This window comes from Patella vulgata, chromosome 6 (genome assembly GCF_932274485.2).
Source record: "Patella vulgata chromosome 6, xgPatVulg1.2, whole genome shotgun sequence".
In the NCBI taxonomy this organism is placed as follows: domain Eukaryota; kingdom Metazoa; phylum Mollusca; class Gastropoda; family Patellidae; genus Patella; species Patella vulgata.
This window is the reverse complement of record NC_065884.2, coordinates 34,093,859-34,113,323: the sequence shown is the minus strand read 5'-3', so window position 1 is coordinate 34,113,323 and position 19,465 is coordinate 34,093,859. Positions and strand designations below refer to the sequence as shown.

The following is a 19,465-nucleotide window of genomic DNA, read 5'->3' as shown; positions in this document are numbered from 1 at the left end:
AAGGAACATTAACAATCAAGATACAAAATGCAATATCGAGTACAGTAATATCAAGTATCTAAAGAGTCATTGTCAACTCCAAATACGTCACCGCGTCATGCGTCATGCTATGCCACATCATGATGTCACGTCATGTCACAGAACATCAACATCAAGTATCTAAAGAGTCATCTTCAACTGTTAATAGAACTGGAAGTTAAAAATGACTCTTAAGATAAATGATGTTGATGTTCTGTGACTATTTGCGGTCATTTTGTCCGGCAGTTTTGGTCCGATTTTCATGAAATTAGATATCAACCGACATTATGGTGTAGCGGTGATATATATTCGAGCGGTTTTGTTAAATCGGATAAAATTTGTGATCTCTAGAGGGACCACAAGCTAAAAACGCAATCTTTCATACAATCAAGGGCCATAATCCAAGAAATTACGATCCGATATGCGCGAATATCGAACGGAGCCACGATCTTTGGGTTACAAATATACATTTCAAGTTTCATCAGAATCGGATGAAAACTGTGACCTCTAGAGTGTTCACAAGCTAAAAACATGATTTTTCGTACAATCAGGGGCCATAATCCATGAAGTTATGGTCCGATACATGCCAATTTCGAAAGTAACCCAGATCTTTTGGAGATAGAAATATATTTCAAGTTTCGTCGAATAACAATTCTGTCCACAAACAAATTGTGGACGGACAGACGGACGAACGAGTGGACGTCCAGACGGAGAGGGGCGACGACAATATACGTATACGTATCTATAAAATCCATCAGCCTTTCAAAAGATGCACTAAAGGTTGTTAACAAAGTTACAATATTCTCTGTTATGAGGGTGGGGGGGGGTGTTTTTTGTTTTTGTGTGTGTGTGTGTGTGTGTGAACTCTGACCTATCTTGGGTGATAGGAGAGTAGTATCTTTCCCTGTTTTCTAAAGTATATGGAGAACCAATTCCTAGTGGTTTATTCAAACCCAAATATCCCACACTTAATAAGGCTTATAAAAGTATATTCAAACTCTCCAGCACAGAGGTTAAGCTGAAAAAATTAGAAGATAAACAGTTCGCCAAACTTACCAGTCGTCGATTCGCATTGCTTCTCACCTATAATACAAAAACGACATAATATCCATATTCAACACTGTATTCAAATCATGCAACAGTAATACAATGGGAAATGTGGTTGAATAAGCAAATTTGCAAGATGAGTGATATTACTTGCATAGTATCAGCCCAGGGGGTGGTATTATTGAGTGATGTCACTAATGTCACTGTGGCCTTGTTTACAATTTAAACTAATTTATTTTAAGGATGCAACCTTTGCATTGATTGAGTTAAAATCCTAGTACAACTTGTGATCCGTGGCTAATGAGGGCGTTGCATTCTTAAAATATTTTAGTTAAAGTGTTTGTGGATAAGACCCCTGATTTCAGTCATTTAATTTCAAATCGTATGAAATTATGTACAAGCAAAGGCAGATCCAGGGAGGTGGTGACTTTGGGGACACATCCAAAAAGAAACAATTTGTAGTCTTACCATAACAGTTAAAGGGACAGTCAGTCATTATTGTAGTAGAATTAGTAAGAGCTTCGTTTATGTCATCTCTATCAGTACCATTGCATGTTGTTGTATTCTCAGCCATACATGTTTTATATATCTCATGATAACTAAAATAAAGTTATATCGAGGATTGAATATGAAAAAGTCTCATTTTGTAGAAAATGAATTTATATAACTCATGATTCTGATTTGTATTAACCCCCTACCACCGGCTAACAATTTAACAGTGCGCCAAATAGAAAATTAGCTACCAGAAGCACAAGACATACTAATTACAAGTATTTCTGTCTTAAAAGCGGGATTCGTGTTCGAAGCAGAGTTCACTTACGCTTTTCGAAACACTCGAGAGTTCAGCTCGTCTCCTAACAATACACTCATTTATTTGTATTTAGGATCGATGGAATTATATTTTATCTATCCAAAATTGTGCCTTGTATATAGATACACAATAAGGTTTCTGGACTAGGTCTAACACGGTACAAATATTTGTGTTTTCATACCTACATGCTTGTCTAGAATTGTCGGTAGTAGACTTAGCTTGTAAATCATAAGCAGCACAGTTACCAATCTCTAGTGTACAATCTGATAGTGTTACATTATCTTTCGATTCTGAAAGAATACATACAAACAAATATTTGAAATGAAAATGAAACGCTGACAGAGAAAATTGAATTGATAGGATGGCATCACTGCGAAAACCAAACCTTTAACCTATTGATAGGGTGGTCCACAGCCTCAAATATTTATGTTAATAAAAACTGCACCTACTTGTCTCCTTGTTGCCTCTCACTTGACAATTTCTCGAGTGAGCAAAGGTCAATCCCGCACACATTCACGTGACAATATTGATTAAATTATTACGCATTGGGCTTATAAAAATACATTGTTACGAATTTGATTAAAACATTTGAGAAAACTCGGCGATTTTATTTTTCATTTATTTTATAATAACGATTCGTTTGTGAATAAAATATTGTTTAAATCAAATCAACGATTCTCCGTTCAGAGCCATCTCAAGTAGTTTCGTCCTTTTGCTATTTTTTAAACTGACTGATGCTGTAGGACTGTGAAATTTACTTTTATTTAATCGTAAAACCTGTCGTTTTACTTATCGCTCTCGCGAGTTTAGGAGACAGATTTTGCTAGCTCTAAATACGCAGTAAAATTTTAAGACTGGAAAATAACCGAAACAAATTTTGTATTCGTAGTTTTCATTTTCCAGACAAGTATTCTTTTTGTATTCGTGTAAATCATTTTCACAGTATTTTAAATTATTTAATTATTTAATTGTAATTATTTAATTATTTAATTGTAATTATTTAATTATTTAATTGTAATTATTTAATTATTTAATTGTAATTATTTAATTGTAATTATTTAATTATTTAATTGTAATTATTTAATTGTAATTATTTAATTGTAATTATTTAATTGTAATTATTTAATTGTAATTATTTAATTGTAATTATTTAATTATTTAATTGTAATTATTTAGTTATTTAATTGTAATTATTTAGTTATTTAATTGTAATTATTTAGTTATTTAATTGTAATTATTTAATTGTAATTATTTAATTGTAATTATTTAATTGTAATTATTTAATTGTAATTATTTAATTGTGTAATTGTAATTATTTAATTGTAATTATTTAATTGTAATTATTTAATTGTAATTATTTAATTGTGATTATTTAATTTTTTAAAAAATCCGAGGGGGGGGGGACTTAAAGGAGCTATGTCTCTAACTCAATATTTTCCATAATATTCGAAATTAAAAACACGAATTAGAATTCAATATTGATCAATTCAAATCAATATTGATGTCGTTACCCTCATATCCAATATTTAAGTCACAATTAACATTTTATAAGCAGTACACGAGTCGTGTACCCTATGGTTTCGGGTGCCATTTTGTAATGAACAAATAAAAGCATATCCTACAACATAATGTGGAAGAAATTAGTAAAAGCTGATTCACAAACGGCAAAATAATAATTTTAAAAAACGCGGAGATTGCATTAAACGACTGTCGTTCAATTTGAGCGTATGTCATCCACTATAATTGATTAGAAATAACAAATTTTTTTTCTCTAAAATTGACATACATTTATATTACACATGTGCTTTTAGAACCATTTTTGTCTATTTCAAGGTTCCAAAAAATAGAGCCACACACCCTTTAGGCGTTGAACGACGGACTTAGTTTTGTTCTTCTTGAAAATCTCAGACAGCTAGAAAGATGGCGTCCGCAGATATTTGCTATCTAGCATTGGATTTGACAAGTACCCCTTTTCTGATTCGAGCACTAAGGAAACTACCATGGTTAAAATCAGAAATAGGCCTGTACTAGACACTATTAATAAATTCCCCAAAAGTGCCGAGGATCAGTCTATCAAGTTCGGGTTCTGCCATATCAAATTTCCGAAAAGCGTGTTCAGCCATCTTGATAGATTAATGAGGATTGAACCCTCACCTAATACTTTTGGCAACGAAGCATCCATTTTATAAAAAAAAAAATGAAAAACTCAAACTGTAACCAAAAATCATCTTTCTAAATTTAGACAAAGGCGCGAAGAGATTGGGAGAAAACGGGTACCGGTTCTTTATGTGAAATAGCGGAAAACAGAAAGTAAAGGTGTGCGGGGGGGGGGGGGACTTGAGATTAGATAAAAAGGGCACCTAACATCAGAAATTGTCGGGATGAGACAATTTTGCAGATACTTCATGATTCAGCGAGTTTCTGATAAATCTTTTTATTTTTCTTCTGGGGACAAGGAACGTTCTTTTCAAAATGTTAAGGCAAATTTATAAAAAAAATACATTTGTATAAAATATTCATAGCGGTTGTAAATGCAGTTTATTGCAAGAAATTGCAATAAAAAGTTATATCATGGTTTCTTGTAGAGTTGGATGTTCTGAATGACATCCTAAAAGTTTACCAAAATAGGAGTACCGGAAAGTCCCAAATTTTTAAGATAACTGTCAAGTTTTGTAAGTAATTTTCCTTTAAAAGGTAAAACTTCAAACACGCATGAAGTCGTCAATTTTTAAGAGAAACAAATGGACACCTTTCCATAGATTGCCTTGGCCAATCTTTCATATGAAATGGTTTTCATAGATTCCGATGCTCCTTTGTACCATTTTTTTTTGGGGGGGGGGGGGGAGCGGTAACCCTACCCAAATACCTGCGTCAAAGAACCCCAATTTATGAATGAGCATAACTCTGCATTGTTTTATCATAAATTAACAAATCTGGTCTCTAAATTAATGTTTTGGGGGTCATTCTTTAATTTGAAGATATACCCAGTGGAGTTAACTGGTCCCTTATACCATTTTTTCAAGTGTACTCCTAACCCCACAACCCGTTACCGAGGACCCAAATTTACAAACAGGCACAATTCTCCATTGCTTCATAATACTATGAACTATGGTGTTAGGTCAATATTTCATTTGAAGATATGCTCTGTGGTGTTAACTGACCCCTTACACCCTTTGTGGGGTACTCCCTACCCCAAAACTCCCTACCAACAAAAGATGTGACCGTGAACCCAAATTTATGAATATATTTATGGTATATTTGGTATGCAAGACATTATTTACCAATCTGCTCCACATAGTCATATCATCTATGATTTCTAAAACACACGGAGTTACTCTTCATAAGGTAAGCAACTTTTGTTTGGCTATAGAAACGTTACAGTTTTCATCATTTTCTTGTTATTCATTCGTAGAACCTCAAGATAATACCAAAGTTCAATAAATCAGACTGCTTTACGCTACTCCCGATTTTGAAATAACGGTGTGGCTTTTTCATTTCAATGATGGTGTGTAATAAGTCTTTGAAGTTTACATGAGAAAGTGGTTCACTGCATCTTGTGTTTACCAATACTTTTGGGGTGATTTTAAGTACCATACTAAAAATGAGTGCAAGCGTTGGCCAAGAAACTTGTCCATTCTGCCACGAAGAGCTTGGCAACAAAAAGACAACCATTATTGATGAAAGGGGTGCAGTTGGTATAGTCCGGTGGCTGAAGGGGGAGAATCGCCACCCGAGCTGTGAATTTATGAGACCATGTTTTTCTAGACCAGTTTTTCGCGTAGATTCCGAATCTGGGCGGTGAAGAGGCATTTGAGGGGGAGTTTTGGAGATGGGGGGGAGGGGGTCGAATGTCTACAATAGGGGAAATGTCATTAAATTCTAGGAATGTCCAACTCCAAAGACGTGTATATAATGCCCCTCCTGGAGAACTGTTTTGATTTGTGGTGAGGGCGGATTGGGTTCCAGGTATATGTGTGTGGAAGGGGGAGAGGGGTGAGGTAAATTGGCGGAAATGATGATAGGTCTTGGTAAAAACATTACTTTTTAATTCCGCTGCACATTTCTAAATATGTGTTTAAGATAAGATCACCATTGTATGGTGGAGGGGGGGGGCAAAATGTATTTTTGGGGACAGAAACCACTTGGTTCAAAATTGATCCGAAAAGTGTTTTCTCGTTAGCTTTTTCATTCAGTACCAATTTCATCATTCAAAATATTGATCTGAAAAGTGTTTTCTCGTTGGATTTTTCGTTCAGTAACTTTCTTTCTTTATTACCATCTTGCCTGAGTAGTCCTTTGCTGCACATTAAATGCAAAAATATGCAAAACCAATGATCGAACAATGTGAATGGGTATCTGAAGCACATCCAAAGGATATATACAGGATATAAAGGATGATTTCTGTCCACAAAAATACATGTTGCCCCGCCCCCCCCCCTCCGACCTCCCACACACACACCACGGGCACCCACCCCGGCGCCCACTCCCACACAATGAGAATCTTATACGCATATTTAGAGATGTTTCATCAATCTCTAAGAAAATCATTATTTAAATCAATGTGAACTCATTTCCCGCCAATTTTACCCCGTCCCCTCTCCACACACGCACACCTGCTACCCCCACTCTACCTCGCCACAAATCAAAATAGTTGGACAGGGGCATCATATACACTTCTTTAGAGATGGACAGTCCTCGAAATTTATGTTTTATATATTGTAATATATAGAATTCAGTCCTGTACATATTATTATATATTTTTGCATTCTTTGATTGTTATATTGTTATCAAAGTTTTAGATCGTTTGTTAAATTATTAGTATTTGGCGAGGTTTTCGGTACTGGTATATAGCGTGATTACCGACAGTCGATTTGTAAGATGCCAAATCAAGGCCTCGTGTAAACAAACCATTTCAACTAATATTTTGTATAAAACTAACAAGGTTTACTTACTTGTTAGCCTCTCGAATAATCTTCCCCGTATTTGTGCACTTATTATTAATTACAACATTGCATAGTTCTTTTTCGAAACGTTCAATTTTGCATTAGAATAGTCCTTAGTTACGAGCACATCCATAAATTTTGCATTAGAATAGTCCTTAGTTACGAGCACATCCATAATTCACAACGTACACGTCCATCTTGTGTCACGTCGATATTAGCACCGACTTGTCAGATTTTTATATAATATTTCTATTTGCTTAATGATTATGCTTATTGTACATCATTGCCAAGACTAGTAATTCATCTTGGTTGCTATAATAATTATTACGGGTTTTAATATGTTTTATGGCCAAAGGGGACGTAGTTCAATTGGATTATATTGTTACCTATTACGTCTTGAATAATTATGCGTGGTGTGGTCACATTTGATAAAATTACGCTGTTCATAGTTATTGTCCGTTTTGTCTGTTTATAATCAATCTTTTCGTTGTACATCTCAAATTATTCCTGATCAAATTTAAGTAAAACGGACAAGAACCGGACAAGTTCGATATATTATTTCAGTAGAATATTTTAACGTCGAACACTTCAATTTTCAAAGAAGTGCCGACACGGAGAAAAGGACAATTATTGATTGGTTAATGACGTCACGTGATACTCTAATTTTCTTATATAAAGGGTGCTTGAACGTCGGAAGGACAGATAACGGTTCGTCGTATCCACGGCTAACTATCTTTCTTTATAATTCCAAGAGCTAAAATCGGAACTTTGTAATCACAACCTCTTGATAAATTACTTAATTAGAAAGGTGAGAATCGTGCCCGCGAGGGAACTCAGATATACATGTAATGTTTCGAACGGGAATACCATAATATTACGTTCATTAGTAGGTAGAGTATACATATGCCGCCATTATCACCGGGTTAACGATATGTAGCCTAATAGGGCCGCTAAGTCTCGCGACGATTTCTTCGGTAATCTACTTCCGGTGACATGCATCGCGCATGGCGGAAAATACGATGCTTCGCAAGGCATTGAATGTGAATCAATGATGTGTTTACGGCACCAATTACTTTTGTTTTACAAAAGAAAAATAACAGATATTTCAATTTGTTTATCAAGGTATGTAAATCAATTATTTAAACATATATCTTAATAAAATATTTCATTTTAATCTCGAAATAGTAGGCCCTACGGCCCAAGCCTTGGTTTTACAGTTTTAGCCTTTTTCGATCGGTAGCGGTCTGAGTTAGATTTGTTTACAAACAAACCCCATTACCAGTAGGCCTACATTATTCATCCGCCTGCACATTAGTGCTTCGTGAAATTTAAATTTAAATTTCTTGATTGTTATATAAAGTTAAAAGAATTATTCCCATGGGTTATAATTAAAAGTACCGGTAATGCCAATTTGGAAAATATGTTATTATTAGTAGGCCTACTTGTGTTTTAAAATAATAAAAAAACCTCGAATACATACGCTCACGTATTAGTATTACGATCTCCCTTGAATTTTTCGACAAGTTAAAACTTTACTTAGTTAGATGTGTTTTATTTCAGCAGATTGGTGGATTATAATATGATGTTGAGGAAATGTTCAAGTTTTTAGCGCAGAGAGAATGGGCGAAAAACGGCCTTAGCACACGTGGAGGGTCTTCCGATTCAAGAAGTAGGTAATTTGTCAAATAAATAAAGAATATGGACGAATATTAAAATTAAAATATTTAATTTTACTTAGTCTAGGCCTATATTCAGTATAATTTAGTACCTTTTTGCATTTTATGGTTTTACTTGACAGACCGATCTCACGGCATTTTCCGAAGATTAGTAAAAAAAAAATAATACTAGGCCTCATGAAGATTTTTCATTTTGTGAAGATTTGTAAAGTTTAAAAATTAAATATTTGGTCTCATGATCTATAGGGCCTGCCTTTTTGAAAAAAAAATGATCAGTTCTCAAAAAAGTCCCGATAAGCAGGCAGAATATCTCCCTGCATTTTGTGAGGATTTGTAAAGTTAAAATAATATAGGCCTACTAGGCCTCATGATATAGGCCTACATGTACCTATTTCTAAAAACCGTGATCAGCTGTCAAAAAACACTGTCACAATATATAGGCAGAATTCTCACAGCATTTTATGAAGATTTGTAAACTAAATTTAAAATAATACTAGGCCTTTGGATATAGGCCTATATATTTCTAAAAAAAAAAAGGTGATCAGCTCTCAAATAAAAACTGTCACAATATGCAGGCAGGATATCTCACAGCAGTTTGTGAAAAAAACCAATGATGAACTATCAAAAGATAGGTTGCCAGGCAACAAAACATACGCCCACAGCAGCTAAATCATCCGAGCGGTTGTCAAGGGTTGTCGCATATTTATTTCTTTGTAGGTAATTGGGGGCCTTTACAAGACAGTTCCATACAGATCAGATTATAAATTTTGTCGTTTGAGGGTTTACAAGGTTCTACAAACTGAAACAAGGGTCTCAACTCTGGAAGTAATCTACAGAAATTGTTGAAATTTGACAGGCTTTTTCATTTTACTAATTTAAATAATGCATATAAATTTCATACAGATCACATGATCACTTTTGTCATTCAAACGTTCACAATCGCGATAACTCTAGAAATTATGGACGGAACTTGCTGAAATTCAATAGACCTTTTTCACAAATTTAAATGATGCATATAAATTTCATACATATCGGATGATAATATCATCAATCGAGCATTAACAAGGTTTAACAAAGTGAAACAAGGGCAATAACTCTAGAAGTAATTATTGTAAATTGCTGAAATTCAATAGGCTTTTTCGTTTCACTAATTTAAATCATGAATATAAATTTCACAAAGACCGGGTGATAACTTTTTGCGTTAGAGCGTTCACAAGGATCAATAAAGTGAAACAAGGGCCATAACTCTAGACGTAATAAACGGAAATTGGCGAAATTCAATAGGCTTCTTCGTTTCAGTAATCTAAATAATTCATATAAATTTCAGAAAGATCGGATGATAACTTTTGGCGTTAGAGCGTTCACAAGGTTCAATAAAGTGAAACAAGGGCCATAACTCTAGAGGTAATAAACGGAAATTGCTGAAATTCAATAGGCTTCTTCGTTTCACTAATTTAAATAATGCATGTAAATTTCAGAAAGATCGGATGATAACTTTTGGAGTTAGAGCGTTCACAAGAAATTGTGGACGACGGACGGACCGACGGACCGACAGACGGACGGACGGGGGCGACGGCAATATACGTCCACATTTCAATGTGGGCGTATAAAAAAGTAAATAAGGACACACGATATGCAAGATCTTTAATTATATGGCAACACATTTGTCTAATTTATTACATTTGTTTCCTCAGGTGAACAAAAAGGGAAAAACGTTTGTGACAGGTTATACCAGAATTAGAAAGAACTTGGTGTTCTGTTAAAGGTGGGCATATACGGTTCTAATTGTGACGGAATTCTAACAGGAGTTAGGAAATGAAATGAAATGAAATGGGGTTTAACGTCCTATTGTTTTGCTCCGAACTGGGCTAATGAAGACGGGCATACGCCACATACAGTGTGCTATGAGGGAAATTTTGCCCGGACAGCGGCACTACGGCCTACTCTTATATCGAATTCCAACTGCCAAGGGATCTTTTACGTGCACGCCAATGTGTACACGGGACCTCGGTTTTTCGTCCCATCCGAACGACTAGACAGCTCTGCTTGTCAGCCCCTCCGTCCTGCATCACTGACAAGGGAGAACCATGCCGGAAAAAAATCTGAATGAACTTTCTCGGCCAATGCAGGGATCAAACACCCGACCTCCAGGTTAGCGAGCCAGCGCCTTACACACTTAGCCACTTGATCCCCACATGAGTTAGGCATACATAGCAACATCCACTTACCGTAGCAGTAATTACATGATGGCACTGTTACATTGGGAAAGGAATACCTTTAACATGATTCTTTTTACCTGTATAACAGTGCCATCATGTAATTATTTAACATGATTGGGGAACCACTGTGGCTAAGTGAGTAAGACGCTGGCTTGCTAGACGGGAGGTCATTTTGGATCCCGGTGTTGGCTGCGAAAGTTCGACATTTACCGATGTGGTTTCCTCTTGTCAGTTGTGCAGAATGGAGGGCCTAACAAGGACAGCTGTCTTAGTCGTTTGGATGGGACGAAAAACTCAGGTCCAGTCTACTCATTGGCATGTACGTAAAAGATTCCTTTGGCAGTTAGAATTCGATATATGAGTAAGCCGTAGCAAAATTTCCCTCATAGCACACTGTATGGCGTAAGTCTGTCTTCATTAGCCCAGTCGGAGTAGGATGTTAAACCAAATTTCATTTCTCTAACATGATTGCCTATGGTTGTTCATTTAATTCAGAAAACATTCATTTCCACTGCTGTGGTTCCCAATCAACAATTGATGCAAAATTTTATGTTTTACATTAATTGACATTTACAGTGAGTAAGATTTTAGCCCACTAACAGGGGTCACGGTGGCTAAGTGGGTAAGACGCTGGCTCGCTAGCCTGGAGGTTGAGTGTTCGATCCCTACATTGGCACACTGCATGGCGTATGCCCGTCTTCATTAGCCCAGTTCGGAGCAGAACAGTAGGACGTTAAACCTCATTTCATTTCGCTCACTAACAAGGAAATTTGGAGTTTGATTCCGGTATTATCGAGAAAATTTCCTGGCTTCACCCTTTGTCAGTGGAGCAGGACCACGCATCCGGCTAGGAACAGTGTCTAGTCATTCTGATTGGATGAAAAATCAAGGGTCTGTTGGCATGCACGTAAAAGAATCAATGACATTTGGCATTCGAAATAAGCGTAGGCTGTGGAGCTTTTGTTCCATCAACTATTCCTAATTTAATTTCATTTGCATTTTCTACATTTCAGGTAGCATTGTAAATATTATAGAAGTTACAAGACAACTGATGTTTGAAAAGAAGACTATTTTAAAATAGAGATTGAATTAGATATCAAGACTAAGTTTGGATTGGCACCAAGTTCATTTCTCATAGACTACCAAGAACATTTGTCATATGCGAATCAGAACGAAATAATTAATTTTGTTTTTTAATGGAAATAATAAATTTGAAATGTGAATAGTTGTGGATTTACTTTTGCAATATAATAGACCCATAAAATCCAAAGACATCACTATGCTGATCTATCCTTATACTTATAGTTCAAACTGTGTAAAGTTAAACTTTTTGTGACCTCGAAAATTTGCTCATGTACTACATGCAAGTCTTACCTACATTTAAAGGCAAAAAGAAATGTTCTTTAAATTAAAGGAAAATTCTGAGATTTCACAGGATACCTGTATAAAAGTTACAATAATCGGTTTTATGCCATCATAAAGGGGGGTGGGGGAGTCAAATTCAATTCAAAATCGATAATATTTGCAGTTTACTGAATACAGGTTCATTTCATTGAGTGAGGAAAATTCATAATTTCATGAGTACCGTAGATAGTCTCTATATCTAGTACATTCCCCGAATATTCAGTTAGATAGAAATATTTCACAATAATCCAATGATTTCATTTCATATATTTATTGAAATTATTTCAAAACAAAGAAATGTGTAACTAAAAGTGGCTAATGTACAGTTGAGAGTTAAATGTATTCCAATCCTTTACAAGATTTCTTTACAAGAAATATGCATTTCAAAGTCATTCAGGCACTCAATCGCTCAGTGCCAGTGGTTATTTAAGCATTATATTTACATTGTCCTTCCATGTTAGAAATTTGTCGGTTTAAAAATCCCTGTGGTCATCAAGTGAAAGTTCTTCATAATAGTAAATACAGAGGCTTCTATATTGGTGGGCTGGAAAAAAAAAATACATATTAATTATTAGTATGTTTGAACATAATATAATGTTTCTTCAGGCAATTTCAGTATCCACAAATAATTTTTACACCTGAATTAATAAAAATTCAGTTTTTGTTATAAGTTATGCCTAAATTAAAGGCAGTTCTCAGATTTCATAGGCTACGACTTTACAGATTGATTTATAATCAAATCAAACTCAATGCCAAGAAAGTACCACAGAGTTCAGGTAGTTCGAATTTGCACAAGACTTTGATAAAGGTTTTTAAAGAGTTCCTTTAGGCTTCAACCAGCATCTTTGTATTTTCCCAAAAAGGCCCTAATTTATGTACAAATCCGCCCCTTTCATGACACCAATCTGATATTCATTATAATGTTATTCTTCTCACAAAGAAATAATATTCCAAATTCCACTGATATTCTGCTTAGCTGCACATTATTCTCCAATTGGTTAAAATTATTTAAATTTAATTTAAAAACAAAATACTCAGCTAAATCTACATCTTATTATTTTGCCTTTTTATTAATTCCAAAACTTTGTAAAATAATACGTATAAGGGTGCTCACTTCAATATATTACTTAGAAACACTTTTCGAAGTTCAGTGGTTTGGGAAGTGGATGAATGTGTTTATGACTATTCCAAGTCAAGAGACAATCCGTAATATATTATGCGTGAATGAAAACAGTAAACAATAGTGCTTGGTATGTAAGCGTAAGCCGCTCGGTGTGACGGCTCAAGCCCAGTGCCAGTACTGTTTTGTATTTAACTTTATATATTAACCAGTCACTACATTATTATTATTCAATCGCTTGATTTATATGGGGGGGGGGGGGTTGGATGGCTGAATGATTAGCGTGCGCGCGCTGTATCATAAAGTCTGTCATTGAGTCGACTGGCGTGGTTTCGAATCCCCGGTTGTACGTGACAAGGAGTAGGGTCGCCTGTCCAACCTCGTGGGTTTTCTCCGGGTCCTCCGGTTTCCTCCCACTGCTAAAGACCCCTACGCGCAAGCGAATTATGTAAATAAAATTAAACCATATGTTAGTCCCGAAATGACCTAGTTTGTGTCGAGTGGACGTTAAACCCCATTTCTCTCTCTCTCTTTGATTTATATTTTCTCAAATAAATGGAACGATGACTAGATTGTACAAATTATAGGCCTAACTAATGATAATGGATTTTCAACATACCTGCTTGCAGGACTCAACGGAGTTTAATCGTGCAGGCAGATGGCAGTCAGTCGATCGTCGCTTCGTCATTTTTACAGCTAATAAATCTCCACAACTCTCCCTTTTGCATATTTTATGACATTGTTTTTCGTATAAATAATTACTGGTGAGCGAAGATCACAACATTGTTTGGAGTAAGGCACAAATAAATAAATATTTAACCCGATTCACTCGCTTGCTTTCACCGTGTTATCAGGCTAAAAAAAAATCGCTTGATATTGACACATGTGGTACGGAAATGGCGAAAAGGGCATACTGTGATCTGGATGCAATGGCTCAAGAGGCTTTAGCTTTAAATCAGTTATATAAAATTATATCTATCGATATGAAATGCCGATGCATAGATCGAGATTGTAGAACCGTCCTTGAAGCCGTAGACGTCATCGAAAGATATGAGTCTATGGTTGGGGAGATGGGCGATACGAAGAAACCCATCGTAAGGGCAATTTCATAAAGCGATGAGACGCGCAGTGTTGATCGAGGCCAAGATACGCGGAAAAGGAGGATAAGACGCAAACTTGTCAGCTTGAGGAAGATTTAAAGCAGATAATGGCGCGTTTGGAACGTCTCGAAACTAATGGGAAGTCATTTTATCAAAGAGATTCCGATACTATTGGCCCAATAACTTGCTACGGCTGTGGTGCTCCTGGCCATATCGTTCGAAACTGCCCGACATACGATCAAAATTATAGGAACAAACGCACCCACAATCAGCGAAACTCCGGCTCCTCAGGACACATACAGGGAAACGGGAGGCCAAGGGTTAGCGGAGATTAAAAGGCCGGAAAGGAGATTGAATACAGGCAATGCAAGGACGGGACACATAGGGGAAATCGATCATACTTGGGATAACGCGTTTTACACGAATGGTCGTATTGTAGACAAAAATATAATATTTCTTATCGACAGTGGATCTACGGCCTCGATATTGTCAAAAACTAGTTACGACGGCCTTTCAAACAATGAGTCTACCATGACACCCTGTAATATGAATATACACGATGTAAATGGGAACAGAATTAACGCCTACGGGTTTATCAATTTAAACGTTCATTTCGGAGAGCTATCATTCGAAATAAAATTTATTGTATGCGACATAGAGCAGGACGGGATATTAGGGCAAGATTTTCTTCTGGCCCATGTAAACAAAATAAGCTATAAACGGATAGTTTTGTCAGTCGCCGACCATAAGGAAAACAGTGTTTGGTAGGGGGAACGGCAAACATGATTTGCAGATTAGAGGTCAGGGAACAATTACTATATCCCAGGGGTAAAACATCTTACCGACGACGGATACGTTGAGGGCGATGATACTCGGAGTGATATCCATGTAGTTTCAGGCGTAATCTCAACCACGTCCGAGAGACTCGTTATCAATATAATTAACTATGGAGACAATCCGAAAACTTTTAACCCTCGCCAAACCGTCGGAACATGCGAATCGGTTATCGAAAGGCAGCGCCAGGAGCGAGTCGCGGCTACTAAACTTTCTACTATAACTAACAACGCCCCTAGCAATTTCCAGAACATTTAGAAGACCTTTTAGCGAGGAGCTCTGAATTCTTAAGCGATCATAAACGTGATGTCCTTTCCACACTGCTTCGGAAATATAGACAAGTCTTCTCAAAATCCGCTGACGATATCGGTAGGACCAGTAGAGTGACTCATGCTATTAACACAGGCAGCGCCTTACCGATACGGCAATCTAAGCGGAGATTACCTTTTGGGAAAAGGGAAATTGAAAAGGCCGAAATAGAAAAGATGTTAGACAGGGGGATTATAGTGCCATCCAGCAGTGCAGGGACTTCGAATATTGTTCTTGTAACGAAAAAGAATGGGCAGGTACGGTTTTGTGTTGACTATAGAAGGCCCAACGAGATCACCGTAAAGGACGCCTATCCATTGCCTAGGGTAGACGACTGTCTTGATTCGCTATCACGTGCCAAATGGTTTAGCTCTATGGATATGAACCAAGGGTTTTGGCAGATCGTCATGTCGCCCGAAGACAAGGAAAAAGGAAAAGACCGCCTTCTCGACAAGCTTAGGACTTTTTCAATTCACTGTTATGCCGTTCGGACTTGTCAAGTGACGTCTACTTGAGGACGTTTTACGGGGTTTACAGTGGGTGGAATGTTTATTATATATGGATGATGTGATTTCCCCGTGTGCGGACTTTGAAGAGGGTATCTCCCGTCTTGAGAATATCTTCAAGCGATTCCAAGAGGCTAATCTGAAATTAAAACCATCGAAATGTGTATTATTTCAAAAAGAAGTTAAGTTTTTTAGGACATCTTGTTTCAGAAAATGGAATATCGACGGACCCCGAAAAGACATGGCCGTTACCTAAATCTGCCCAGCCGGTACGCAGCTTTTTAGGTCTCTGTTCGTACTACCGACGATTCGTCAAGGGATTTGCACATAAAGCTAGACCACTACATAGGATATGCGAGAAAGGAATCATTTTTAATTGGACGGATGAATGCCAATTGGCATTTGACGACTTGAAACTTGCACTCACAAGTACACCATACATCATTGATTCGGATGCAAGTGACCGAGCTGTCGGGGCTGTCCTCTCGCAAATGGAAAACGGAGCGGAACGAGTGATTGCGTACATGAGCAAATCGATGAACAAGCACGAACAACTGTACTGCGTGACACGGAAGGAAGTCTTGACCGTTATACTTGCTCTAAAAACGTTTCATTCCTACGTGTATGGACAGGAGGTAACCCTGCGAACTGACAACGCAGCAGTCAGTCGGATGAGGAATTTAAAAAGACCTACAGGGCAGACCGCACGGTGGCTCCAAGAGATGGGTACTTACAACATCACGGTCGTACATAGAGCCAGTCAGATACACACCAACGCGGACGCACTGTCGCGGAAACCGTGTGGAGCGTGCGAACGGCAACAGAAAAACGGCAACGACTCTGGGGGTAGCGACGAAGATGACTTAAGTTGCGAGGAAGACGAGCCATCTACTGTGAGCTTGCGAGCCGCTCAGCTACGCTCAGGTCAACCAGGAGTCCAGGGCGCGCTAGCATTAGACGGTTGGTTACCCGATCAAATAAGAGAGGCCCAGATTTCTGACCTAGACTTAGGAATAATATTACGGGATATCGCAAATGGCAATTCTAGGCCCCACTGGGATCGAACTTCGGCTGGGACTAAAACTTTGAAAATTTTATGGAATCAATGGGATAGATTTTTAATCAATAAAGGGATGTTATATAGGTCGTCATACGAGGAGACATCAAGCTCGCTTCAGTTACTTGTCCCTAAATCACACATAGATGAATTAATAAAATACTATCATAGCCTACCTACTGCGGGATATTTAGGCTCTGAGAAAACTTTAGAAAGAATAAGGGATTTATTTTACTGGCCGACAATAGGGAAGTCCGTACGATTGTATTGCAAAAGTTGCGACGTTTGCGCGGCACGGAAACCGCCGAGCCGCCCTTCAAAGGCGCCCCTGGAACAATATTTAGTCGGAAAACCGATAGAGAGGATCGCGATGGATATACAGGGGCCGCTGCCTATCACAGAAAATCGCAATAGATTTATTCTAGTATTATGCGACTGTCTCACAAAGTGAACAAAAGCTTACGCTATTCCTAACCAAGAGAGTAAAACCATCGTTACCGATATGTCGTTTTGGAACGCCATTACAAATCCATACCGAGTCTAAACTCTTTAGGGAAATGTGCGATCTATTTCGGATCGAGAAGACTAGAACTAGTAGCCGACAGGTCAAGCTAACGGTACGGTGGAAAGATTTAATAGGACACTAGCCACAATGTTAACCGCTTTCTGCGAGAATGAACAAAAGAAGTGGGACGAATATTTACCTCAAGTTATGATAGCGTTAGGTCGTCCATGCACTCGAGCACAGTTCAGACTCCGAACATAATGACTTTAGGACGGAACCTTGTAATGCCCATTCAAGCCCTTATACCTAGGACTCACGATGACGCGCAAACCGTCGAAGAATACGTGGAAAATTTACAGTATACATTATCAAATGCCCATGCCTTAGCTCGAATAAAACTTAAACGAAATTCAGATTATCAAAAGCGTCACTACGATCTCAAGGCTACTAAAATGTCATTTAAAGAGGGACAACCCGTTTGGTTATACGACTCATCCAGGAAACTAGGAGTTTGTAATAAACTGACCTCCAAATGGAAGGGTCCTTATGTGATTATGCGTAAAATCGACGACCTCACGTATCTCGTGAAACGATCAAAGAAACAAATGGCTAAGGCTTACCACATCAACAGGTTACTGCTATACAAGGGGAGAAACCCACCCACTTGGTTTAAACAATCGGGAAGTCTAGGGGACAGGAATTCTGGGATAGTAGGTAGAGTATGAATATGCCGCCATTATTACTGGGTTAACAATATGTAGCCTAATAGAGAATCGCGAACGTTATCTCCCACCACGCCGAACACCCATATTTTAACACGTTATAGAATAATTAAATGTATTTCATTGTTATTTTTAAATCTTTATCACGAAATAAAGGACCAGGCATATCGAACGTCTTATTAGCCTTAGTCGTTACTTACGGGGTAGGGGAAATGAAGAGTTATCCCCTTTAATCGTTGGGACTAGCTTCAAAGAATCCCGTATCTTGAACGTTTGGGCTGGGTGTTATAGTATACGATGGACGAGGGATGGGAGTGCATGAATGGAATCGGGAAAAGGAGGAAACCACAATATCAGGCGCCATCTCGGAGATCCTGACTAGATCCGCTCTGGCGATCTTCCCCTCCCATCCTCACATTTAATTTATCGTAGGCGCCGATACGGACAGGGTGTCGGTAACCTTACAATATATATAACATGATCATCCTTTAAGTCAACATAATCATATTTTTCCCCAATTGTAGACATTGGACCTTCCATATCTCGAAAACGACCCCTCAAATGCCTGATCACCACCCGGATTCGGAATCTACGCAAAATACTGTAGAAAAACTTGGTCTCATAAATTCACAGCACTGCAAGAGGTATTAATATCACCGTGTCAGATGGAACTGAACTTCATACAGACTGTCGCCAAAGGCACCTGAGTAAAAAAAGAAATAAAACTCTCACTTGCAAAGAAAAGTTGACGAAAGTAAAGCAGCGACAACAAATTAAGTTCACGCACTTTAATAGGACATTTTGATAACAAATCTGATTGTTTATTTTGTGGAACGAAGGTGTTGGGGTCAGATTCAAAATACACCCCCGGGAGTTCCAAATTCTGTTTAGTCACGACGATTGATTTGTGGACTTTCAAAAGTTCCAAACGTTCTGATAATTGGGCGCAAACTGTTACTGGGCGCTTAACGTATTATAATGGACACGATCTACATGCGGCCGACTGTGTATACCACTCGAACTTTCGAACGAACAAAGGTATACCAAATAAATATCAATCCGACATGTCTGCCGGGCCATAGAAAAAACAAAGGAATCTTGGTAGGCCCAAAGGCATGGACAAGAAACAAGCTTTTCTTAAAGTGTGTTCATACCTTGAAGCTAATGATGAGGAGCAATTAGTTGTTTCTAATT

At 37.6% G+C, this 19,465-nt stretch overlaps 1 protein-coding gene across 6 annotated transcripts in view; it reads right to left on the bottom strand.

The window, feature by feature from the left end:
* Positions 1 to 19,465, bottom strand: part of LOC126825410 (uncharacterized) — a 186,140-nt gene that overhangs the window by 87,252 nt on the left and 79,423 nt on the right. For all 6 annotated transcript variants that reach the window (XM_050555095.2, XM_050555093.2, XM_050555094.2 and 3 more), the window contains exons 4-6: positions 2,058 to 2,166; positions 1,534 to 1,664; positions 1,075 to 1,101 (exon numbers count right to left, since the gene is read on the bottom strand). In XM_050555095.2, the coding sequence (XP_050411052.1) occupies positions 1,075 to 1,101; positions 1,534 to 1,664; positions 2,058 to 2,166 (267 nt within the window). The remainder of the gene's footprint in view (positions 1 to 1,074; positions 1,102 to 1,533; positions 1,665 to 2,057; positions 2,167 to 19,465) is intronic.